Genomic DNA, 27,679 nt, shown 5'->3' with positions numbered 1-27,679 from the left:
TAGTATGGATGGGGATTGAGGCTGATACAGAGCCAAAACATTCATGTGTACATTGATCGTTTTAGTTAAAAAATGCTGTGTTCAAACTAAATGGATGTAGCAACCGTAATATGAGTGTGAGCAGTAAAGGTTATTCCCTGGTGGTGGTGGTGCTGTGTCTCTGAGTTTTGCTTTAAAGAAAGGGAGAGTGTGGACGACCCAGAGGTGGCGGTGAAATCACAGAGGTGTGTGGTTTGATCCCCTCTTGAAGAGGAGCACGAATACCGTGTTTCTCCCGTGGCTGGGACTGGGAACTGTAGGTCAGTGCTAATGGCTGTTAGTGTTGTGTCACGTCATCACAGAGGATCCATTACTTGTTACTACCTGGCCCATTCCACACCACATCGTTTGTCACCGCAAAACGTTTGTGACACAGTCAGAGATAAATTTTGTTTTGTAGCTCCTCCTCTTTTGCCAAACACTGTTTCAATACTAGTCAGCTCCAGCATGTGGTTTGACATTGTCAGTGTTGGTGTCAACCTCAGCCGCTGTTCTTTTTCACAAGTGTCGGATCAATACTGGTTAGCTGTAATTTGTTATCGGACGCATTTGTCTTGGTGTCAGGTGACAAGGGTTTATCATTGAAACTCTTGACTGTGAGTGTGGTGGCAGCAGCTTTAGCTCGCTGTTGGAAGGGTCTGCACTGACAGTCATTATGAGGCTGCAGGTTCTGTCTGGCTTTTTTTATGATAGAGGAATGTTTATCATCTAATTGTGTTTCTAATGCTGCCTGCTTCGTTTTAAATACAGGTGAGTATTATGTTAAATATTTGAAAGTAAAGTACATAATTTTGATGCTTTGTATCACTTAAGGATTCTTCACCAAATGAAACCTTAAACATTTTGAGCTGACCAATTCTGTACAATAAAGTGCACAAAATGAAATAGAATGGGAATAAAAAAGGTAAAAGGTAAGATAAAAACAACTTAAGAACACCAAAAGTCTGAGAAATTAAGTCGCTCTTCAGTTTACCTGTACAGAAGGAGAACAGTTGTAAATAATTTACTTTTCCAAAGCTTCTGGGGAACTAAAACAAATACTTTTACCTCTCAGCCTTGACCAGGGGACAACCAGGCAAAGCTTGTCAGAGGATCTGGAGGCAGAGAAACTCCTGTATGCTAAATGTAAACTAACATAATTAGGTTTTAATTTAATCTACACTGGAGTTTTTGAGCCCCACGCTTGTGGAGCAGTAACTTTAGAAATTTCAAACCTTTTTATCTCTAACCTTAAGGAAGCACTGCTGGTCCCATTTGACTCCACCTGTTTGGACTTGGTGGAGGTTTGCTCACTGAGTGTCTCTTTTTCATATTTTGTTTTGCATCTAAGCAACCAGCTGTTTGTGAATAGTCTTTTAATGAGGTGTATTAGCGTACAGAGACCAAATCTGATATGGTCTGGAAGTAAAACTGTGACTTGTTATATGGGCGGGAGCTTTGTGGTTTCAGGGTAGCCAATGGTGCAAGGGTGAGCACATACACAGCGGAAATTGATTGTTATCATTTGACAAGGTAAAAATAAAAAAAAATATACCAAGGTGAGAGACTGTTGTCAGTGCACAAACCAACACGTGATCACTCTCAACTCATTCTGTAAGTGCTCGCTCCTTTGTATCTGTATCAAATGCGGGTTTTTCGCTGTTACCAATATAAGATACAATGATAATATAATTTCTTTCTTATGGTTGTTGCCATATCAATCAATCTATCATATTTTATTTGTATAGCCCATATTCACAAATCATAATTTGTCTAATAGGACCTACACTACACCTTCAATAGAGAATGTGCACCTCAGTTAATCTGTTGTGATTGCCCCGGCTTATCTGCACCTCCGTTTTTTATCTTGTCTCAGTGGATTTCTGTTTATTGATTTTTATTCCAGATGTCCAGAGTTTCTCACTTAATGCTCCCCTCGATCATCAGCTGGACTCTGCATTTAAATGAGGAGATAAAAAAAAGAAAAGAAGAAAAACCTTAATTTTAACTGAAATCACTGATGGCTTGACTTAATAATGACAGATCTGTCACTGACTATAAACTGGATCCAGTTTGGTAGTGCACTTTGAAATGAAATCATGGTAGGATAAATCAGTGCACCCAGTAAACATGATAAGGAATATGTTAATGGCTCTGGCATGCGTGTCTAGCTGAGCCAGATCAGTAGTGATGTCTGACGAACCGTTTGAAGACGTCTGCAAGCTTCCTCCTTTTTGCTCCACTAATTTCCACCCATGCAACATTCACACAGAAAAAGCTGACGATTAAATGCAGCCTGGTATGAGAGACACAACAAGGACTTCGAAGCTAGTTCCTTTTCATTAATTAATGTTATGATCAACTGGCCTGCATTCCCGAGCCATGGTGTACTAGGAGTGGCTCAGATTTTCTGCTCCATCCTTGATTGTCCTGACAACAATCAGTGATTTCAATATGTCTTCAAGCTCATGTGACAGTTTAAGTTGAGCTGGCCGGCTGTTTTAATTTAACAGTCACCAAATATTTGAGGCAGCTTACTTTTTTTATAGCTGTTCTTTTTTTGTATGTTAGAATTTGACTTGTTACTTCAAACAAACAAACAAAACCTTGTGGAGATTCGGTCCTGGTTCATGTTTAAAACATCATTTTTTTTAATCCCACATATTTACTTTAAATTACGCTGCACAGATACTTTGTCCTCCACTCCAGTGGTCCGCCGGCTACAGGACTTAGCTTGTTGATGAAGGGGTGGGGTCGGAGGGGTGCGCTGGTGCTAGCAACAGGAAATTTCCTTTCAAAACCCAGTCTATGTCGATAGAAAAACAAGATGGATGGCTAATAAGCCCCTCCAATCCAAACCTAGAAAGCAGGGCTTTGCAGATGCCATTTTTCACCCTCCCTATAGGCCTTTAATTGCAGGGTAATGTAGACATTTGGGGTCAGAATTCCTGGAAGATTATCCACAGCAGCAGAAGGGACAGCGGGAAAAAGCACTGCTGTTTCTACTGTTTTGTGGCATCATCACCCAAACCTGAAAGGAATTAAGCATCACAATGAGCCTGTTTGTGTGAAGGGAGGTGGTTGGTTTTGCAGAGGGGACCCAGAGTAGAGAGGAGAGGTAATATCAATCAGATGTTGAGTGCTACACTGAGAGCAGACGGGCGGGCGGGTAATAATCAAGGTATAGGGCGTTAGTTAGCGGGGTTTGAACCACCTGGTTGACCTGGGACCAGCCCATGACTCTCCCTCTGGGGGCAACATCAATCCAGCAAATCTCCTGAGGCTCTGAAGGATATTTAGAGGGGATTTGGCTTTTATTATTTCACATGAGTCAACGGCAAGGAGCTGTTGGCTTCTCAGCAGGCGCAGCACTCACCCAGATCCAGTACAGAAGGCCGCCATAAGCATAAAAAGCTGGTCCCTTCAGAAGTAAGACGAAAGTCCACTTTCTAGGAAACAGCGCTCTTCATTGATGACTGGTAATTTGTTTGGTTGCCTTTCAATTTGGATGTTAAACCCTTAATTCAAGTGTAAACAAAACTTGTAGTTCAAACCCCCGAAAATATTCACCATTACCATTTATGTCTTTATACTTCAGTTCTTTATATATACAGTTACATTAATTTAAGGATAATTATGGGACAGCCATAGAATAATTTATTTTTGCTACAACTGTCATCACCAGTAATAAATGTTCAAGCAATAACATGTATTGCCTCCTTGTCCTTGGAGCACTCTATTTGAAACCTATTTTTAAAAAGGAGAAGCAAAAATTACCCATTTGTACCAATGTCCAATTATTTTACTGGGCTGAGAGATTTTCACAAATTTCTACGTGAACCAAAGTTGATGCTGAATTAAATAAAAAAAAAAAGACATTACTATTAGATCTAAGTTATCTACGCAGAATAGAAGCAAAATATGATTATTTAAAGCCCAAATACAAGCACACACGTTGATGGACGTGGCTTGTAAAGTGTGTTTTGCACAATGTTTCTTTTTTTCTTTAATTGTGTTACAGAAGGCCTTCCTGCTTGTTCTCAGCAGCTGGCCCTGCCCAGGACCTGGTTCCAGCTTCTCAATATTGTTTTAGCCTGTTTCTTGGGCAGTGCTGCTGAACTACTTCTGGTTCACCATTAAGGGAAAAGATTACAGCCGGAGACTAAAATGTTAGTTTGTTATGAAGCTTCAAATTATGGCTTCCTTGAAACACATCAAGGCAGCCTCTCAGTTTGTATCCTGCACCCCTGGCACTGTCCTCTCTGATGCATGGAGCTTAATTTCCTGGTTGGGGTCTGAGAGTTTTGTGTTATTTTTAAGATGGGGGGTGGGCAGAAAGGTATTTTTTTAGAAGTGGCTGACGGCCATCTCAGACATTCCAGGAGGTGGAGATATAGAGATGGAAGAAATGGAGCGAATGATGAAGCTATGGTGGAAAAGGAAGCATGGGAGGCAAGTGTTTTGCAGCCTGAGGTTGCAGCCTGAGGCCTGAGGTTTCAGACAGATATTACAAATGGAAGAGATGTTTGTTATGTCAAGCACCAAGACGTTTGTACGTTTCTTGTCAGCAGATGCACTGAATTCCCTTCAGTGTGGAGGAAACACAGGCCATGACATGTGTATTCTTCCAGGACTGCAGAGATAATTTACATTGGTTCGAGTGCGGTGTTTGAATTTCTTTTGAACCAGCATATACTTAAAGTTGAAGTGTGTAGAGTTTAGTGACATAAAGTGGTGAAGTGTCATGTTGCAGCTGAATACCCCTCACTTCACCCTCCCCATCCAAACATGAAAGAGAACCTGTGGTAACCTTCAGTTTTCATACACGTTTAGTTTGTCCAGTTTACTTCAAGAAACATGGCGGTCTCCATGGAGAACCCCCCCGATGTAAATATAAAGAATTTCATTATAGAGGCCCATTCTAGGGTAAGTAAAACAACAAATTGTATAATTTAGATGAGACACACTCGTGAAATAATAACTAGGATTATTTTCTATTAATCAATAAGTCAATAGATCCCTTATTCCCAAATCTTACACACTGGATCATATCAACCATGTCTTTTGGTACCTGTATAATACTTTTTAAACATGATCTTTTTTTGGTTGTTTTATCATATCTGAGCCATGGACATTGGACAAGCCATTTTTGCAAAAGGCAGATTATTTACTAGGGCTTCATCCTTTAGACTGAGGCTTTATCTTAAGACCAATTGAGTCACAGCAGTGTGACTAGACTGTCCCATTTTTTTGAAGGCTCCTTCCAATTGAGCTAATAAATGCGTCCTGTCATCTTCCAGAAATGTATGCCCCAATGGGCGGACCCTTCCTGCACTAGCCTTTTCCAAGGATTCATTCATTGAAGAACCATTTTGTGATGAGATGGCAATGCTAAAGCATCAAGCCTCAACTCAACCGAACAGCTAACGGTCCAAAAACAAGGGGCATTATAACTTTCTCAACCTAACCAACTTTAGCACTGTTGCTGGGCAACAGCAATAAGGGCGAGGTGAGCTGGTGACGGCAATCATGGAAAGTCATGAAGACCTCCTCACATGGGTGGGTAGACCGCATCCTCAGAAAGATGAGGCTTCTGATTTACTGTACCGTACTGTACTTAAGGACAGTTTCAAGACACTTTTTCTTTGTTTACTTCCATTTACTTACTTGACTCCTCAAGTCTTACTGAAAACAGTCACATTACAGATGTCTGTAAGTTGTAAACAGGCTCCACCCAACGGTGATTTTTCCCACTTCAAACTTCCCACATGATTTTATTTCTATAAACATTCAAATCTAATCCATCAAATCTGATAACGTCATGGTCTAACTACATTTTGCTGTTTATACATATGCACTTTATAGATGTATCATGCAGTCCCATGCAGCAGTATATTTAGTTTGCTGTGTGATTTACTTTTACTTCAGTAAAGGATTTGATGACGTCTTCCAACCCTTGATTCCCTCTGTCAGTGCGACTGGTCTGGGAAAGGTGTGATGAAAGAACAGTCAATATTCTCCTCACTTTCTATGTTTTAAGGCTGTGATGTCACTTGAAGAATAGTGCAGGCTGTGGTTTCACACATATCTCATATTCTTCTTCTCAGCGTTCTGTGAAGTATAGTATCTGTGTCAGAGCCATTCAGGAGCAGAGTAGGGGCGGGTCGTAGCAGAACAGAATACATGTGAAAGTTCAGGTGCACTGTGGCAACAAATGGCAAAAGTTAGTTGCTCAATTTGTGGTTGGACCCAATGCTACAGGTGTGCTCTACCATACTTTTGCTTCTGCATGCTCTCAAAGTGAATAATCTCTCTCTCTGCTTCTCTTCTTCTGCAGTATGGATGTACGGCTTTACAGACAGCCCGAGGAAAGAGGCCTCAGGTAGCCTTGTGTGTCTATGTCAACATGTCGAAAAATGCATGCACTACTGTGCCCCCTCTGAGGGCAACGCACCAGCTGCATCCCTTTAGTTTTTTTTCCCCCCGATCTATTTCTTTTCACACTTCAGCTTTCCCTCTACATCTGCTTTGCATGCGCTGTCATCACTCTCTCTTTCCACCCATCTGCTGCAGTTCAGCCTCTCTTTCTCCGCAGTCTCTCTATCCATCTCTCTCTGCAGACCTGCTTGGCACTCAGTGCCAGAAAGCCAGAGCGTGGACTCTTGGTGTACATGTGGCGAAGCGCCTTAGACTGAAATGGGCAGTCAAGTCTGGTCCTTAAGAATTGTCAGTAACACTGTTTTTAATCACCATATGTGAACCTAATTCAACTATGGGCGTGTGTATGTCGCAATGATGAGTTGAGATGGGGCTTGATTTGAAATTGTCTCTTTTGCAAATAAACATCCTAGCAAAGAACATTAATTTCCTGAAAATATAAAAACAACTTTGACACGGTACAATCACAGATTTGCCCATCTGGTGTGTATTTAGCAAATGTTCTTTGAGACATTTAGCTGTAATGGAGGCATTGCTGGGGAAAGACACAGATATGTGGTTTCCTTCCATTAGAGCGAGCTTTCACTGTGTTAGGAACAACAAAGACAATCCTCACTAAAGTGTATGGGTGGAAAAAAATTGCATGATTTTGACAAAAAAAAAAACTGTCATATATGTCATATAAGTATTGGACCACAAAGGGCATGTAGCAGGTTTTGGGCATTTGTGATTTTCTCCAGGCGTGGCTGCCATTACAAATGCTCGCAGCTTTTAAATAGCTGGATCTGTTCTGCTTTATTACATTTGGCTGACTCTGATGGCTCCATGCATGCAGGATGCTGACATTCTCAGCAAAACAGTGTGTTCCCTTTCTTTATTTTTTCCTCCTGGGAGAAAGCTAAAGAAAGACAGAGTTCAATACCCAGCCTCGCCCAGTGGGGGAGGTAAGGTTAGTTCCCTGGTGTCTATAGCCTGCGTGTTTGAGTGACAACATGCAAAGATGCCTAAATGGGGCTGCACAAATGCTTTAGCCTACTTCTTATTGTTATTTGAGCCTCAGGAGAGCAACTCTCTGTCAGTTGGATAGAAATAGACTTAATCATGCTGTTAATTGGTTCTCTTATATCTCAAAGACCTAGATATGCAAAGATTAACTGTCACTGTACATTTCATCTTCAAGGTTTAGTCCCGTTAACAAAATGACAAAGTGGCTGACTGCATAGAATTCACTATCTCAAAAGCAGAGAGATTAGCTGACAAGGTGTGATGCTTACTTTGATTCTCAGCCATTGTAGTTTGGCAGAGTTTGTGTGTATGGACCTCCTTTATTTGTATTTTGTACATGTTCAAGTTGTTGCCATAAAGAGACAGTTTGTTGGGCTTGTTCTTATTTCATGCAGTTGGTGTGAGGTTGGCATGGACATTAGCTGTTTTCGAGTTTGGTAACTGCATATTGCAGTGTGGGTTAGTAAAGATCAAAGATTCAGCTTCCAACCTCCCAGAGAATGATATGCTTTAGGTCAACCCTGTGTTTGCTGTCAGTTTTTAGGGGCAGTGCGGCCAGAGTTAAAGTTTGAGGATGGATGTGTGAACACACTCTTCACTGACACACAGACAAAAAGAATGCAAGCTTTTCGTCAGCTCACAACATTATCCGGTTTACATACTGAGGGACTGATGAGAAGGCAGGATGTGGAAGCAGGGTAGACAGAGTGTCAAGAATAAAAAATCCGCCTTGCACTTAGACATCACAGTTCCAACCCTAATAACCTCAATGTCACCTCAATAGTATTTCCCAAGTATTTCTTAAAAATTGTATTTACAGCTTCTGGGCTACTCTATATAAGCAATTGTGGAGCCTTTGAAACAAATTGGACCGATATTCAAATTAGATTAGTATGTTTCATTACTTTTGAAAAAAATTCCACACATCATCCATTCATTTGTTCTGATTCTGTTTTGCTCACATCGTTGACACAGACACACTGAGATACTTGAACAACAGAACACTATATTATGGGTGTGAAGAACAATCCGCTGTAATGTCCCTCTGAATCTGGCGTGAATTCCAGAGTGGCCAAACAAAAAAGTGCTGCCTGCAACTCAGATCAGATGTTAACCGCGTGAAGTCAGAGGGTGAAATCACTGCTGGCATCGAAAATGTTGAGAGAGAGAGAGAGAGAGAGAGAAAAAGAGAGAGAGAGAGAGAGAGAGAGAGAGAGAGAGAAAAAAAAACAGAGTGGCCTAACCCCAGCTAAAATGCGTTCTTCTTTTGTTTCACATAAACATGGACCCAACCTCCTTCACTGTTCCTCTCCCTCTCTCTCTCTCTCTCTCTCTCTCTCTCTCTTTCTCTCTAGTCCACTCATATGTTTCTATTTAAGGCCAGCAGTCCCGACTACCATGATTGGTGTGTTCACCCCCCCTCCTGTATCCCTGTCCAACGACTGGCTCCCAGCGGCAGTGGAGGGGAGGCCTTTCCACTCAACCGCACTGTTGATTTTCCACAGGGGAACTTCACCATTCTTCCACTCATTTTCCCGTCCAGTCGTTAGCAGCTCTTGTATTTTTCTCCTTTTTTGTTTTTCCCTCTCCGTCTTTTCCTTTGGATCTTAAGTTTGGATCAGGTCATGGATCCGGTTTAGGTGCAAGATGCTGCCCCTGCAAACCAATTCTACGTGGTCCCTCCTTTTGTTTTGATTCCTTCCAATGCTCCTCAGTCCTTCGCTGTGGGCCAGAGGTCGACTCAGCTATATGGCCAGACATTTGGGACGATGCAGCCAAGTCGTGAGCTCAAGTTCTGATTGGTCAAGGGGGAACAACAGTGGGGGGGAGAGGGGATTGGCTGATGGCGGCGTACCGGGTGCACAGCGGCAACAGCAGCAGTGTAGTTGGTTGCGGTGGGCGTTCAAGGGGTGCCACGGCGGGCAGGTGGCTGACAGCCTGTTTCTTCCCCTCAGGGATTGACAGCTCGGAGCCTATGGTCCTGGAGCAGTACGTGGCCGTGGCCAATTACGAGAGGCAGGAGAACTCGGAGATCAGCCTCAAGGCCGGTGAGACGGTGGACGTGATTGAGAAGAGCGAAAGTGGTGAGTTGATTATTTTTTGTTCATGTGATACGAACATGTGTGTTGACTTCTGTTAGCCTGATTCACACTAAGATCCGTGATAGAGCCTCACTATTAACACACTGTGTGTTGTGTTGAAATGTAACAAAACATGTGACTCCTATACACATGGTTGGAACTGCTTGTAGTTTATTCATTTGTTTCTTCCTGTTTGTATCTGCCGCTCTCTGAGTATACATTAGAAGCACAAACAAACCCCACACTTACACAGAGTTTCATGCTCAGTCAGAACCTTTCTGTCTCCCGGCTTATGATTTTACTCTCTCTTTCTAATCCCCTTTGTCTATACGGGTCCCCCACTCCAGCCTCCCTCCCACTCCTCTGGTCTCCCTTCGTCTTTCCCTTCTTCTCCTAATCTGACCATCTCCTAGCCGGTTGGCACCACCTGGAGGTGCTCCGTGGCTGTCAGTGTGTGTGTGTGTGTGTGTGTGTGTGTGTGTGTGGGTGTGTGTGTGTGTGTGTGTGTGTGGGGGGGGGTTGTGTGTTTTTCAGTGTTTTAAAAGTGAGATCTAAGATGTTTTATCGGGTAGGTGTAAAGTTAAACCTAGTCAGCATTAAGTGTTATCTGTCCAGTGAAATTCTCTTATAATATTGCAGATCAGCTGAACACTTACATCGTCAATGGATGCAGCACCTCACTTTTCACCTTGTATATGCAACTCTGGAAAATATGTTTAGCAATCCAGAGCTGGATCTCATTTTCCACGAAAGCGGCGACTTGCACACAGCGACTTGTTCTTCTCAAGATAATTCAGCAGTAAGCCTGACACAAACCTGCTGTGTCCCTGTCATTCTCCCCCGCTCTTATCTGTTCACTGATTACAAATGCAAATCCATTTCCTTTGAGTTATCTCGGGTTGCCCAATATTGAGCGATTATGTGCTGTAATGAGCCAGTTTTAGCATAGAACCGGCAGCATGTCATTTTCCTGTGTGACTCACATAGCATTTGGTGCCTTTCCAATTTGTCTGCTGTCAACATAAAAGAGATAAGTGGTAAATTAAGTTTTGACAGCACAAAGCAGTTGCATAGGAAATTATTTTCTTTTGTGATGTGGCCTTCAGTCAAACTTGTACTCGAACAAAACTCAATGTCTTCTTGAGATTTGCTGATCTGTTGCTTTCCGGTCTCCCTCTCAGCTTTGTTTGGTAGGATTTGTCAAATGTCAAGTGGGGAAATAAGTTCCATCATGTATCTTTAACTGCTTAGCTTAATGAATATTCGGTGTGCCTTGGTTACACAGTTATCTTCTTGGTGATCCCTTTTCTCTATATTTGGCCTCGACAGCATGTGCTTACCAGCAGCATTCTGATCATCCAACACTGACTGATACAGCAATAATGTCTTATTTTGGAGGAACTAATGGATATACGTGCTGTTGGCAATTACTGGCTAAAGAATTGGAGCAACAGCCATAATGCTGTTGATGATGAGGATGGTGATGATGACATCAGCCAGGGGCTCAGCCAAGACAAACACATCTGAGAGCTTATATAATATCCCAATACCCCCTTCCCTCTTTCAAGGCTTCTCTGGTCAGAGTGTGCTTATTTTCTTTGATGTTTTCAATTCAAAGACACTGACAGTCTGACTGTTAATTGGAGCTTATTTTCTTCAACATCCCAGTCAGTAAGTGTCAGTGGAATACTAGGATATCTTTCATCATTTCCAGAAAATGATGCAAACCATATTCTACCTGCTCTTTTTTCAGTTGCTGATTTATTTTTTCCTTCACTCATTGAGGATATATGGTATCGTGTGAACTAATTGGCTTTTAATCATTCCAACACACATTATTTCAAATCGATTTTGAGTGTCTGCAGGCTAAACTTGAGTGGAATCAGATGTTCTTCTGTCTATGTGAGAAGTTGTTGCCCTTGCAAGTCTAGACCCAGCTGTTTAACTGAACCATGTCAACAAGGTCCATTGTCATCCAGAAAACAGTTTAAATCACACCCCACACTTTCACAATCATAATCTGCGTGGGGGATGGAGCGTCTGTCTGTTGTTGGTGCATCTCATAATTTAGCAGTCGCTATTTAGTGAAGTGAGATTTATGAAGAACCAAGAGGGTGAGGGGGTGGGGGGGACAAACGAGCATAGAGGCCTCTTCTGGGCCATTGTGCTGGTTGTCTCTCCCTGCTTCCTCTTCCAAAATGGGAAACATTGAGCATCTAGAGAGAGGAGTGTCCCAGCTGGAGAAAAAGGTCTGCATATGTGACCAGATAAGTTAAATTACACAGAGTGTCAGATAGGAAGGAAGTGATGTGAAAGAGACTGAGAAGAAAGGTCAATGTTCAAAGGTTAAAAAGATACAGACCTGTGCCAAACTAGGCACATGGAACAATGCAGATGTACAAGAAGAGTGAGATAGATGTGGTAGGAAATACTTTTGTGGAAAATTTGATGAATTTCTTCAAATTTTCTTGAATAAGTCTTGATTCTCTCACGTGGTCAACCGATGCAGAATGCAGAACAAGAAAACATCAAAATACAATCAAACAGTACTTTTTTGTAATGATCAAATGGTGTCTGAAACCCCAGCATCATATTTTTCTGATGTTGGACATGGAACAGGTTTGCATTTGCCAACCATTGTAACTATCCAAAACCAACAATCCCGCATTCACAACCCACTTTTCACAGTTACTGCTCAGATCTATGGAGTTTATAGTTGTATAAAGATTGATTGAAGTTAGTTCATCTTTTTCAATAGACAAGCCTCAATATCTTTTCTCTCTTTGCTGCTCTGATGAACTGGTTTCATTAGGATAAATGAGCAGTAAACATTGTTTCCATCATTCCTCCTTTTGGGTTGTGCTGGTCAGATTTTCAGTCTTGTTTGGCCTTCAGGCTTTACTTGTGCATATGGGTAGTAATAGATGTACATGTGTTTTAAAGTGACGAAAACTGTACAGATTTGGGATGTGTTGGTGGTCGAGGGGTTTGTGACCCTGACTTTGAAACCGCAGTGTCTTACTTCAAATGTGTACTGTCTTGTTATGCTAGAGAAGGATTTGCTAATTTAAGCAACTAGCCTTCCACCCATCTGCCAGAGTGACGGAGGGGGAATATATAGTGTGTGGGGGGGGACCTTTTTTCCCTTGTTTCATCAGCAGAGAGCCCGAGATTAATGGATCTGCCAGGAGGACTTTGATACTAAAATGCAAACAGGATCCTTTGGGTTAGTGTGCCGCCCAAGCCACAACGCCAGCAGAAAAAATAATTTGCCCAAATATCCTGTTCCTCCTTGTTGCCAAGTTTCAGGGGCATTTCATCACAGTTGTTTTAAACAGATTAGACAGATTTCCTTTCCCCTCTCTGGACTTGACTATACACCTCGCATGGTGCGTGACCTCCAGCTGTGTTGCCAGATAATATTAATCCTCTATTTTGGAAAATAAAATAAAATAACTGTTGTTTTTGTGGATTAAAAAAAAAAAAATTGTTACTTTTGCCATTGCCAGTCAGCAAGTATAATGCTGCTGAGAGAATCAAAGCCAGGAGTTTTGGCAGAATGTTCCCAACACATCTTTCACTTCCCAGGTGATGGAGAGGCAGAAACCCGTAACACCCTCCCAAAGGTGTGTTCTCAGTTCTGTGCCTGGTCTGACTCAAGACGATTCCCTGTGTTCACTACTTTCAGTTGGTATCAAAACTTTGTATTGCATTAGGTCATTTATACTTCGAGCTCTACTTAGATTAGAGTAAGCCTTGCCTTAAGGCTATGAAATAATTACTGCTGTTGAGTGTTACAGAAGGTTGAAAATGTCAAGAAATACATCTGCATTCTGGCAATGACTGGTATTTACTGATATTGGACGGCCTGCCCTTTTGGCTCCACCCGGTTAGAAACTGTAGGTCACAAGCAAACCCAGATGTCTGGATTACAAACAGGAGTTCATTCTAACTGCCTTGGATATAATCATTTGTAAGGGCCTGAGCACTGATGATCCGAATTGTTTTAGTGAAGATTGTTACTATGAGCCGAGACCTATTGTTTTTGAAGGAATTGTAATTCTGTTGCAGTAAATGTTTGAAGGCCCTCAGAATGCTCAAAAACTCGCAGACTTGATTGGGCTCAGTGTTGCTGAGGCGGGGTCATACTGGAACCAACTCCTAGAGAGTTTATCAGATTGACTTAATTTTTGGTCGGTCTAATCTCAAGACCTTTGTGATACTTAATTGCAAAGAGATCAGCTCTTTAAGATGTGTTGTCATTTTTGATATCAACAATAATATAAAATACAACAAACTAACACTGAGCAATAATGAACTAATCCTTACATTACATTGATAGCTCCATTGAGAATACAGCAAAGATCCAGTAAATATATCCATTATGTAGTGTGAAGCAGATGAATAGCAAATCATTGTTTTATGGCACTATCATAGAGTTAAATATTTCAGCGTATCCTTATCGGCTGTGGAATTAATTCATATTTAAAATTACAGAGTGGAATGTCAAGGGACAAATGATCAAGTGAAACAATGGGGCACTTTTTACCAGGCTTGTGTGGAGGGATCTTGAAAAGCTGTTGCATGAGAAGGCAGCTTGACATACCCTCCACCTTAAGTGCAGTCCATGTCTTTAATTAAGGCGTACTGAGGGCTAGCTTAAAGGAGGTTATTCAAAACAGAAGGCTGTTTTGGTCAGGGTTCACATGGGATGCTGGAGGCAAGCATTAGTTTTGTGTCCTAGCTATAAAACAGACAGGCAGCATCCATCAGTGTGGTACGTCTTGAGTCAGGAGATGGCCCACTATCATTCTCACAACACCCTAGCCTAGCCATGTTAGAGGTAAGGATGTCACGAGAACCGATACCTTTCGATGCTAAAATAACAAAACACAGACAAGGCCCATTTTTTGAAGCAACGTAAGCACTGTGAGCTCCGATGCCAGCTGTTAGCATTGGTACTGCGCCTCTTCTGGAACTGCTTTGGGCCGAGACGCGTTCGTTCCTTTTGTTTTAAAACATCATCGTATCAGTCCGTCATGAAGTTACAGGAGCGCACCGGTGCCGGGGCTCCGCCCCCCGCCCCCGCTCACCCGCTCAGAGAGACACAGTGAGATCTGAACTCGTTCACATGAAGCAGCCTCTCAGTGACTGACTGACTGCTTCTTATCAGTGGAATCAGTGAAAACACAGAGTTTATCTGGTCTCAGCTGCTCAGAGATCAGCGCCGCAGCTTCTTGATCAGAGCAGAAGCTGCAGTTGGTTTGTACCGAGCTTCAGTTTCTGTGTCCGCCTCCAGTCTGACCTGCTCTCGCTTTATGTTTTCACATTTCGCCAACTAAAATATATATTTTTTTAAGCTATTTGGCTGCAGCTATATGTTTTTATCAAATAGCCCTACAGAGTTCTGTGCTTAATTTATTTCAAAGTAGGCCAACACTTGCCTGTGTATTTTCTTCTCCTCTTCATAAGCGTTTGGTGTTTTTCTTTGTTGTAACAGGTACAAATAGCAATAAAATGTCAACAGTTTTCTTTATTGTCGTTCTATAATTTCATAAAGGCAATAAACAATAGTTTAGTATAGTATAACTTTATATAGAATAGAATTATAAGAGAATAGGGAGGTGCAGCTTCTGCTAAACACTGCCACCTACCTAGATCCAAGATTTAATTCCAGTTTTGTTGCTCCGGAGGATGACGTGAAGCAAAGTTTCCTGGAGCAAGTGGGGAAGGCCGATGATGGAGCTGGTACATTCTGAAACCCCCATGGCCTCGAGCCAAAGCAGGCCATCTAAAAAGTCAATGACTGATTTGAAGCATCTGCTTTCAGCCATTCAAGGAGAGAAGAAGGGCAGTGATGATGACATGTCATCTCAAGCAGGGCTATCCACACAAGAGAAGTTAAATGGTTATTTCCTGGTATATAGCAAAATGCCAGAACTGAGCGCAGACGAAGATCCCCTTATCTGGTGGATAATGAATGGAGGCACAATAAAAAAGTATACCTCAAAATGCAGAATTTGCAAGGAGGTATCTCTGCATTGCAGCTTCAAGCTGTGCTTCCGAAAGGGTCTTAAGTGTCTCAGGAATCATTGTCAGTCCAAGACATTCCTGACTTACCCAAGACCATGTTGACATGTTCATTTTCCTCAGTAAAAACCTTGATTTAGCCAAGAAAAGGTGTGAAATGCTCTGAAAAATTCTACATTTTTGCCAAAACTCATGTTCATCTTGTTAGCTGAATGGCTGCACTGTTATATCCACTGTTTTGTTTTGCACTGTTGTTGTTTTTGCACAGTACCTTTTGAAATGATGCCTGGAAGTCTGGAGTGTGTTTGGGGACACTAGTTGTTGCATTATGACCATTGATTACACTTTATTATGTTGTGCGATGCTCTATTGCACATGTTTTGTATGTCTTTTGACATTATGCTATTTTTCAAATATTTTAATAAAGAAGTTCATGTTTCAAGTTCAAGTACATGGAATCTTAGAAAATCCTTTTTTTTTACCGTGGCATCGAAGTTGGCATAGAGACTCGTGTTATTTTACCGGTATTGGCACCGACTACTGAATTTTTGGTATCGTGACAGCCCTAGTGAGCAGGCTACTCCCTGAGGCAGTAAAAACGTGCCCAGCAGCTTCAGCCCCTTCATTCTTAGACTTGAGCTCAGACGATCACGGGTCAATGGAGGCTCAGCGGAGACTGTACTTTAAACTGACCATAGAGCCACTTACACAGGCTCAGGCTGAAAACAGCATGTTTGAATAAGCATAGCAAAAACATGCAAATAGGTACTGCCAGAGAATCTGACAGGCTGTTGGATTTTCGGCATTTCTCAAAAGTCTGTGTTAATTCTTTCGTCATGCTCATTTAAAGATGACAGAAGGATGTGTGTGCCAGATGAAGATACATATGGAGGATCAATGCAGAGGTTTAGCCTGATCCCACAGAGTGTGGTGTTTAGTCAACACTGGTTATTGAATACCCCAGCACCAGCTGCCCCTTTAAGCTTGAAACAAGTCTGGCTCAGTTACAAGACCCCTGCTTTTTATGAAATCTTCAACCAGGTAACATGAGCTTCAAACTTGGTTATGCCTTCATCTTACAGTGTCAATAAAGACCTGGACCTTGAAAATGGCTCTGACTTTCTAGGAAGAAACAGAATGAAACGTGTTGGGTACCTCCTCATATACCCAATTTCTAACTTTTAGACCAGCTTTGAGGTTTCTGAAAGTGATACTCTACCCTGAAAAACAGTCTTTAAATATAAAACACACACACCTTTATTGTTCATTGTAAAAGGTTTGTAGTTTTCTTCACGGTGAACAGAGGCTGTGTCAAGCAAACATTAGTTATTTATAATGACTTCCGATAGCCGCAAGTTTTCACGAGAGAAAAAGTTGACGATTTTTCAAACCAGTCATGGTGGCTGGCTGCAGAATAGTTCATAAACCCTTCCCCCTCCATGTTGTTCAATGTGACATGGACCAACAAAAGTAAATGCCAAGTGAATGCTTTATGCGCCTTGAGGTATTGTATGTTTATGTGAGTGAGGAGAGACTGATTCACAATTGGACAGGTAGATGTTTGAATGGCACCTAGATACCAAGGCTCCACTTTGCCAACACTAATGTACAGACTCCAGTCTCCAAATGACATTATGAGATGTGTCGTCCATCTTTAATTTGATGAAACGCATATATCACATGGACCAGGTTTCTCACCTCGGATGAAGTAGGATGTAACGTACATAAGCCCACGTTAGGGCTGCTTGATTAATCGAAATTTAATTGTGATTATGATTATGGGGTCAAACGATCTCCAAACTACTATAATTGAGTTGAAACGATTATTTGGCATTTTTTTCGAAAGAAACGCGCATGCGCAATTCTTCCCCCAAAGCATTCAGCAACCCAGCTGACTGGCTCTCACTCTGAAGCAGCAGTTAAGTGAAGGAGGCACAGAAAAAAACAGCGCGAGTGGAAAAGCAGGGAGGACAGAAGCAGCTCCCGCCTGCCTGTTCAGACCGGTCAGGCCGGACCCGCATTTCTCCGCGCCGGTCATCCGGTCAGAGATTGTTAGGGTTGCCATCATTAAGGGTTTGAATGACCGGGAACTGGTATTCCAAGTTTCACGGAGGAATAAGACTCGCAGCCGTCCTCGGCGTTTACCGGAACCGGAAGTGATTAAAAAAATAAAGCATAGACTTCAGAATAAAGGCACATATTAATAATTGTTTAAATAATCGTGATTTTGATATTGTCCAAAATAATCGTGATTATGATTTTTTCCATAATCGAGCAGCCCTAGCCCACGTCACTTTGGAAATGTCCCTTTTGTCTTCTTGCAGTGACCACAGTCATCCAGAATTCATTTGAAAAGTGGTCACAAACAGTAATTCCCACTTCAAATACAGAAGAGGTAACTACTCCATGTTTTCTTCTCGTCATGTTAACAGTGTCCACCAAATGGATCAAAATAATAATTTTAGATGATGAAACTCAAAGTAGGAAAAGCATTGTTTTGTTTTAATATCAATAATGAAACGGGTGCAGTCCATGTTTAAGATAACAGAGTGACTAATTTCACTGCGTGTTTTAGGCTGCATCAATTGTTGTGCTGCTATTTTAAGCACATTCTATGACTCCCCCCACCACCCGCTTATACTCTGCAGTAAGATAAGCAGCCAATTCAATCTATTGCCCTGAAAAGCAGCACTGCATTCCAGCACTGGCTGCACTCCATGGAATATGTTTCTAATTAGGGGCTTAGAGGAGGAGACAAGACTGAGTGTCACCTTGTGGGCCCCCTACGAATGTGGTGTTTCTAATCGACATCATTGAGAAAGCTGCTCTGAACATCCCAAAATGAGAAAGTGAAAAAGTGCAGCGTTGTTGCTGGGCAGGAAATTAGCATGGAATATATGGCTTTGAAGCTCTGGCCAAACATCTGCTGGCACTCCCCCTTTATCTTCTCTCTTTCTCCACACAATTCTTTTAATCTCTCTTATTCTCACTCTGTTATCTCTCTCTCTCTCTCTCTCTCTCTCTTGTGTTTTATCACCCTTCCTTTTTGGATTAAAAAAAGACCTTCATATATCTCCCATCCGTCTGAACCTCTCAAATGAGGCCCAGGTCTATGACGGTCAGTGATTATTTTTCCCTGTCCAGTTGGTGTACCACTGTGTTCACTGTGACCTTCAATTTCCCTCTGTAGGAAAAGCAGCCAATTATTGCCAGCTAAGAAATGGTGTAGCTAGAAAGTCCAATTAGAACTCAAGGCTGTATGAAAAAACAATTACAGCCCTTCCACTGGCTTACATATTCATATTTTGTGCTGTGTGTGTCATAAATGTGGGAGACAGCAGGTGTTGCTGCATAACCTTTCTGAATATTAGTCATTAGTTACACGTCGCCTCATAAAATCATCCAGAATATTTGGGTATGTTATGTCAGACAAACTAGCAAGCGTGTGTAAATCAATTTAGACACAAACACCAGTGTTAGACCTGTTCTATTTTATTGTTAGACTTAGGTAAAGAAGGTGTGGGTCCCCTTCACCAAGTACCTGCGCATAAATGACCATGACGTCTGAGAGGAAATGAGCTCTCGTGAACCAACCTGTGAGCAACACAATGCATTGTTGCTGCAGCCGAAGCTTAGAGGACTCACACAGCTCTGGGATTGCTTTCTCTGATTCGTGTGACTCACTCAAACACACACATACTTGCACACACACACCCAGGGAGGGGGGGATCAGCCTCCGGTGTGATGATTTCAACCTGTTAAAACAACAGCTTTAACAGCTTCTGCTGTGTGTACAGATGGCTTTACAGTATGCATTGCATTACCTCTTATTTGCTCTGTCCGGTGGCTGTTCGTTTTCACTGCTGCCAAAAACACCCACCCCAAAAACAGGCTTTGGCCAGTGTGACTCTTGTTTTTCCATGCCAGGCCATATACTCAAACGCGTGCACTTATTTGTCATGTTTCAGAGAAAACACGAATGGTCTTTATGTAAGATTGTCTTTGATCGCAGCTTCAACCCCTTCCAGGGAGCGCTCTGGTTTTATTTGAAGCACAAAGATCTCCACGGGAGGCAAGATTGCCATAACACTTTCATTTTTCCTCCATGTGCTGGAAATCGAGAGAGTAGCATTCGAACATTTCTTTATCTTTTAGACTTACATACACATTGTAGTTTGTGCACAATATTTGACTTGCCAAAAGGAGACTGTAAATTTAACCTTCAATCAACTGATCAACAGTGTGCAAAGTGGCAGTTAATCGCAGGTGAAAAGGAAAAAACTCACAGTTTACAAAATGGCCTTGATCTGTCCTGTGGTAAGCATTTATGCATCATGGATACCATGACAATGCATTTGTTGGACTTTGATAGTTATTGTACACAAACTGAGAGTTTGGTCTAATCTTTGCTCCAAGTCCCATTGTCAACAAAAATATTTGGAATCATCCTCTGGGGACCATGAGTTCATATGGCATTTCATGACTAGTTGGCCACTGAACAAGGGAGAGAGACAAATGAAGCAACATTTGTGAGCACATTCGTCCTGTCAAGCCCACCAGTCTGAGTAGTTTTTCTCCATCTGGCTGCATCTTTGATCCAGATCTCCGCCTACACTTTGGATTTTCTGTCACAACTGTAATCTTTCTACAGGCTCCTCACACAATATGATCAGCTCACTTCTCTCAGGGCCCAGATCTACCACACTGCCAGCTGACTATTACAGTGGCATTTGTCATTCTATCTGCAGTGTGTTTTCCTCACGCCTTGTGTCCAGTCTGTTGTACACTCCGTGAGAGGGTCCTCTTTTATCAGCTTTTACCGTGCCCATTTTTTCCAGATAGATTTATAGGGGAACCAGGTCCCGTTAAAACTTTGCTGTGCTCTACCATATGTGCACATGCTGTCTGCAGCTTGATGTGTGTAAATTGCGACAGAGACACTACTAGAGCTGTTTCTTGTCTTTTTAATCTTTTGATTCAGTGTGCATGTGAGGAAATGACAGAAACATATATGTAGTAGTCAGTAAGACAGCTACAGAGAGTTCTGCAGTAGGTATTTATTGAAACTTAAGAAGGAAAACCATTGTTACTACTTTTGTACAACCATGCAATCAATTGGACTCATCATTCTTGCATTAATCAAACTTTCTGTCTTCATTGTGGACAGTTCTGAAGCTCAGCCAGTTAATGAATAACTGCTGTGATATAAACCCGCACACACCCGTGACATCACATTATTCCTTTTGCATGGTGGTGTATGGTCATGCCTGTCTCCAAATTATCACACAATTTAGCTTCCACCACATTTATATTCTTCGAAAAATGTAGTTGCCCAGGTACACTCATCATTTTGTCCTGGGCTCTTTGGTTAATGTTCTTATCATCCAATTTTAGATTTGCTATATTAGCATTGTGGTTAGAATCCTACTATATACTCTGTCAAAGCAAACACAGTTCCCATCAGCTTTAGCTACAGAAGTTAACATGATAAATGCAGCAGTTTGTATTAATTACTGTTAATAGTGAACAGTCCCCTTAGTCCTCTATCAGCACAGAAGAGTTATTATTCAGTTGTTCCATCATGTGCAAAGTGGACTATAGAGGAATAGCTCCTACATTTGTCTCTGAAGTAATCGTCCTCTCCTCTGTGCAGGTGGCTCCAATTCTTCTTTAGCTTTTTGAGTAGTTGCAATGAATCAGGCTACGAAAGCCCTAATGTGTTTCATACGGGCCGAGCTATTCTTACTGCTTGGAGGACTTTTTATATTCCAGCAAAGGCGAAAATATATTAAAACCTTCGGGAATGAAAACCCTAAATCGCCACTCCAAGAGGAATCTGACTCTTGAGAGGCCACTACAGTTCACGTAAAAAAAAAAACAACAACCAGGAGCTATGGTTTAAGATTTGATTAGCATAACTGTAGGGCTGTCAGATGCATTTCGATATGAAACATTCGTTGCTGCCAAGCAGTAGTCTACTTTAAATCTGACTAAGCTGACCTTGTCTGAAGCTAGACTGAAGTGGAACCTCTCTGCAGGAGTCAAGGAGCAGTCAGCAGGCGAGGACAGAGAATCCAAGGTAGTGTCACCGGGATGAACTTCAGGCTGGACGGGCTACACTGCAGCTACTGTGCATAACGCCAGGTGTGAGTGTAGACCCTCAGGTTGCATTAATTCCTGTGTTGGCGGTGAGACATGACCCACTGTGAGGAAATAAAGGCGAGACAGGGTTTCAGTAGGACTTGTGTGTTAACTGACTCACAAGCTGTCTCAGTCCAGGTGCCATTGGCCTATGTTAGCTTAAATAAGTAGGAGGAGTTTATTTCATTTTTGAATTGCTGATAAAAAATAAAATAAAACAGTAGTTTTGATGATCGATTATACAATACTTAGTCATTAAGTATAGGGGAAGCATTACATTATTTAATTGATTACCCACACAGCTATGAGTATTACATTGTAACAGGGCTTTGCAGTCATCTGAAAAGAATGCATGTTCCCAGTCATGTTTAGTCGTGTTCATACTGTGCCTGTGGAACACAGCTTCTCCCTGCTACCATGACTGTTTCTTTCCCTTTGATACAACTCCGTGCTACAGGCATATATTTTCCACCTCGTTCATAGTATGTGTTCATGTGATTCATAGTATTGCCTACTAGTAAAAAAGGGTGTGATGGGTTGATTCCTCCTGGCTTCTCCAACCACATAAGAGGGCTGAGCCATGAGCCTGTAAACACACTGCTGCAATTATGACCTAATTGTTAGACTCATTCGAAGTAAGAAAAAGAGAAGTAATCATCTTTTTTATACTGTCTCTATAATGACACTCACACGTTCAATCACAGTTACACAGGAAAGGACACTTGAGACAGCAGGGTGCAATTTCAATCCAAGGGATGGTGGTCAAACATAAGCTTAGAGCAACTACTATTCGCTGCTGACTTATACTGTGAATATGCCAGCTTGTACCATCTATGAACAGTGTGTGTGTGTGTGTGTGTGTGTGTGTGTGTGTGTGTGTGTGTGTGTGTGTGTGTGTGTGTGTGTGTGTGTGTGTGTGTGTGTGTGTGTGTGTGTGTGTGTGTGTGTGTGCGTGTGTGTGTGTGTGTGTGTGTGGAGAGAGAGAGAGAGAAAGAGACAGACAGACAGAGTTGTTCATTGTTTTGTAGCCAGATGCTGCAACACTAATTAAGCCACATCTCCCCATTTTAAGACAAGTGTCAGTTTTTTAGTTATGATAGGATTGCTACAAAGTCGACAGGAATAAGAATTTGTTTCAATTGAGCTGGAGAATGACACAAGGTTTCAAAATGCTATCGAGGTATATACATTTGTTTTTATCATCTTAAAAGTCCCCCTAGTAAATACATAACAGAAGAGTGATTACAGACTTCTCATGTTCAGTCGTCAGTCAGAGCATGATTTCTACTACCACTTTGGTCGGGGTAAAAGGTTACTGTGAAATGATTTCAAATTTAATGCAGCAGTGTAGTGTTGATTTATGATTCAGCCCTGAGTGGAAAAGCCTTTTGCTTCCACGAGACTCCCTAAAGAAACATGATTATTCAAACCTGGAGGCAAGAAACCAAAGGTATTCTAGGAAAATGTGGACCATCCAGCAAGTTTCCGAGGAGTTCTCGACTGTTTTACAAAGCGCCCCAGGACATTATTCCTTGAGAATCTCTAATGACAGCAAGTCAGCATGGTGAGGCGACTTGATTATCTCCCAGCTTTTCGTCTAGCACCACCATGATGTGGGAACTTTTGGTTTTGAATGGCTTATAAAACCATTTAGCAACAACAGGTCAAGTTATTTAGTATACGGGACATTCCAAAGGGAAAATAAGTGGCTGGGGATTTGAGATAAATGTTATATATCATAAAATCACAATTTTTTTCGTAATATTATGACTTTATTTTCCAAATATTTTTTTTTGCCTTTAAGTGGCCCTACCACGCCATCTTATATGTATAACATATTCTGTGAAATGTTTGCATATGAAATAGACTATACAAACTTCTCTACAGATGCTCCCAGTTCCCAGACAGTGCATCGTAATTCATTAATTCAGTTTTGTGATACCACATCTTCCACGTTTTGCCTTTTTGTTTGGTTTAAGTGAAATGTTTCCACAACTCTTGATTGAATTGCCATGGAATTTTGTAAAGACGCCAACATCAGATTTTAAATCTTTGATAGATTACGTTATTAATACTACTACGATGTTAGCCTTTTAATCAAAACACTGTTGTTCATAAGTACAGCTTCACAATGCTGCTTGGATGTCTGTGCGTTGTTATACTGCATAATGTTGATTTTCACAAGTGGGAGCCACTAAGCTTGGTGATAACAGCAGCACTGCATTTTGTCACTGGCAGAAGAAGGAATTAAAAAATAGGAAGTCGTGAAAGGTAATTTATTGAAATGTTCCCCTGCACAGATCCAAAGTGCTTTTTACACTTCCGGTGATCTTTGTTTTGCTTAAAGTTGCCACACTTTGTTCTCCAGTTTCTCTCAGTCTGATAAAGTAATGCTGAGAACTTTCCAAGTAGGTGAAACTTCCAGGTGTCTCACATCTCTCTGTAACTCTGATACGGACATGCCGTACATGTTAGGCTTATTGGGTTATACAAAGACTATATGGACTATCATGCTCATTAACCATCATGGTCCATTGCGCCCGCTGACATATGTGATATGTAATTTCCATTGATTGGTGTAAATCACCATATCGGAATAATGCTTGCTGCCATCCCACAGGCCTTAATGGTTGTTAGCTATGCTGATGTGATCATCTCTCTGCCTTTTACTCACCAATCTTTTCTCTCTCCAGGATGGTGGTTTGTAAGCACAGTAGAGGAGCAGGGCTGGGTGCCGGCTACATACTTGGACTCCCAGAATGGAACCAGAGACGATTTGGATCTTGGAACTTCCAGGACTGGAGAAGGTTAGCGCAGACACACACACACACACACACACACACACACACACACACACACACACACACACACACACACACACACACACACACACACACACACACATACACACACACACACACACACACACACACACACAAACACACACAAACAACCACACACACATACACACACACACTCTCACAATTTCTCACACACTCACACACACAGATTCATAAAACATACAAAGACATGTTTGACTGACTGCTTATTTGAGTTACTTGCCCATACACTCACAAACACACTTCCAGTCACATATAAGGAGCCTTGAAGAGCCCTCGCAACCCCATAGTGAAACGGTACCAGACCTCAGCCAAAGGATTTGCAATATTTTGGAACCACAGAAAATAATTTACAACTCCCCAGGGAGTCAGCAACTCTTGCAGCATCCTCATTTTGTTGTGACTCTTTCCTCCCTAATGTTTAGTCTGACTGCCCGAGTGGAGCATTTCATCACTTTGTCATTAGCCCTATTCTGCCTTCAGACCATATCATTGATCTAATAAAGCTACGTGAAGATATGCTTAAAAGATACCTGCCCAACAAGGATTGTTTGTTATGCTGTGTAGGTGCCATTGGATTATCAAAGAAATATGTTCCGTCTCATTAAGATGTGCTTGTCAGCAGTCATCATTGAACTGTGCACGTTCTGTGGACTATAGTGGCATCCGATCTGGATGGCGGATCATGATCTTGCTGATTGCTGACCTTAGACTATGATTGCAGCAGTAGTGCTTGACATATAGTATTGAAGTTATCCTTCAAAATGTTTACCCTTATCAATGCTGCTAAAAACTTTAACCTAATGATGTTTTCCTACACTTGACATCTATTGCCCTTCTCTCCGTCCTGGGAGAGGGATCCCTCACATGTGTCTCTCTCTGAGGTTTCTACGTATTTTTACCCTGTTAAAAGGGTTTTTACTAGTTTTTCCTTACTCTTGCTGAGGGTTAAGGACAGAGGATGTCACACCATGTTAAAGCCCTATGAGACGAATTGTGATTGTTAATATGGGCTATACAAATAAAATATGATTGATTGATTGATTGATTGATTGATTGACACTGTGCAGGAATGATGACATCTTCAACACAGTTGTCACACATTTGCTGCTCTCATTCATTTAAAAAAAAAGAAGTTATTTCACTCTCACGTTCACACACGTAATAGGTGTTGGCAGTGTTCATAACAGATACATCTTTCATAAGAAATGAGCAAAATTCTGTTCCGCTTAAAAGATTTGTATTTTTGTATATCGGTTCGATATAAGTTACTCTGAGATATATATCATATACACACACCCTCAGTTTCATTATTAACCCAGGGATTGAAATAGGCAACCCTGCTGTCTCATGTGTCCTTTCCTGTGTGAGTGTGATCGAATGTGTAAGTGCAGCCACATGATGATTTAAAGTAACAACGGTGTCAGACCCTATTCCTTACTTCTCAGAGCAGCAGGAGCTCATTGATACTGCCCATAAAAAACACATGTCGATATTGGCACTTCAGACTGGAATCACTTTCCATGTAGCCTGAGAAGGACATTAATTTAACTGTCTATGTAACCACAGAATTAGGTTTAATCATGAAGGTGTGGGAAAAAGGGGTTAATTGATTTGAAAGTCCTGTGAACATGCACGTTGCACTCTCTCATACGCTCTAGATCACAGGTGTATTGGCCTGCTGAGCATGATATGTCCCTCAAAGATGCATGATATAGACATAGATGCACACAGCTCAAGCAGTACATTGGCCAGTCCGTCAATGTGTTTGTTTGTTTGTGTGTGTGTTTGTGGGTGTGTGTGTCTGTGAGAGAGAGAGAGAGAGAGAGAGAGAGAGAGAGAGAGAGAGAGAGAGAGAGAGAGAGAGAGAGAGAGAGAGAGAGAGAGAGAGAGAGCTTTCATCTTATTATTAGAAGTCTTTTATCTTATTATTAGAAGTCAGATGGTCTATGACTGGCTGCCACATGTCCATTCTGTTTATTTATGACATGTTCCATGTAGATGGCCTTAAAGGGGAACTCACAAAGGGATTTTACACAAGTGAGTCACTTGAGTCAGACTAAAGTTTGTGGGTGTGAGGTTTGAAAGCTAAACAGACCTTGAGCTGTCAGTCTAGCAGCTGAAGGAAACGTTCACCGCTACGAGCATAACACACCTGAAACTCCTTGGAAGTTTTGTGGGTAATTGTGGATAACATTGACGACAGAGACCACGAGGAACAATGAAGACGATGTATCGATGCTAATGTGATTTTTCCTCTGATCATTGTGAGTCCGACAATGTTACCAGAGTGCAATGCTAAATCAGTGGAGAACTCTGTTGATCACTGGCAACACAACATTAACATTAATAAAGATGTCTAATGGGACAAGAAGCAAGCAGTCAAGGGTTAAACTCAACTATCTAAACAAAATTGTATCAAACCAGAATTATCCCTTAATCCTGGATCTGGCAGCTGTTTTCAAAGGCACACTCTAATTATATTTGGTTTTCTCACTATATTCACCGAGTGTTAACCAATGCACTCAAGTGAATTCATGCAGGACGTGATTGAGCTCTCAGCCAAGTACAAGTACACACATGCATCCACGTACACACACTTCCCCGATCGTCTATAGTGGCCCCCAGTTTCCCATTAGGCCTGGTGTCTCTGTGTTTGCATACATCGTCACTTCTCATTTCTGATCTCCCCCATCTCGCTTCCTGTCATCTCTTACATCTCATTATCTCTGTGTGGTCTGCAACCTGATTCCACTGTCAGCTCAGCTAGCTGGAGAGGAAACGACAGGCGATGCCCGGCTCTGTTGAAATTACCTCGAAATAACATTTCCCTGTGTGCCTTCCCTTAGCTGATATTTCAATTAGGAGGTCAACGGGAGCAGGGTGGTGCTCAGTGGCACGGATGGAAAGCAGAGGGGAATCTAAAGGGAATCAAAGGGAAGAGGAAATGACAAGAAGCAGAACCGCACAAACGGAGAGGGCGCATGTCGAGCAGAGGGAAAGATGGAGAGATCGGGGTTAAGAGAGGATATGAGATGGAGAGACTGAGTGACACAGAAGGAATTGAATTACCACAGTGGAAGATGAAATAGAAGTATTGTTCCTATCCCTTCTTCCCCTCATTAA

General features: G+C 41.7%; 1 protein-coding gene across 2 annotated transcripts in view; it reads left to right on the top strand.

The window, feature by feature from the left end:
* Positions 1 to 27,679, top strand: part of sh3pxd2aa (SH3 and PX domains 2Aa) — a 108,851-nt gene that overhangs the window by 58,376 nt on the left and 22,796 nt on the right. For both annotated transcript variants that reach the window (XM_062387737.1, XM_062387736.1), the window contains exons 7-8: positions 9,417 to 9,545; positions 24,407 to 24,520. In XM_062387737.1, the coding sequence (XP_062243721.1) occupies positions 9,417 to 9,545; positions 24,407 to 24,520 (243 nt within the window). The remainder of the gene's footprint in view (positions 1 to 9,416; positions 9,546 to 24,406; positions 24,521 to 27,679) is intronic.

The sequence above is a fragment of the Platichthys flesus genome, chromosome 5, assembly GCF_949316205.1.
Source record: "Platichthys flesus chromosome 5, fPlaFle2.1, whole genome shotgun sequence".
Classification (NCBI taxonomy): domain Eukaryota; kingdom Metazoa; phylum Chordata; class Actinopteri; order Pleuronectiformes; family Pleuronectidae; genus Platichthys; species Platichthys flesus.
This window is presented reverse-complemented; position numbering and strand designations above follow the sequence as displayed.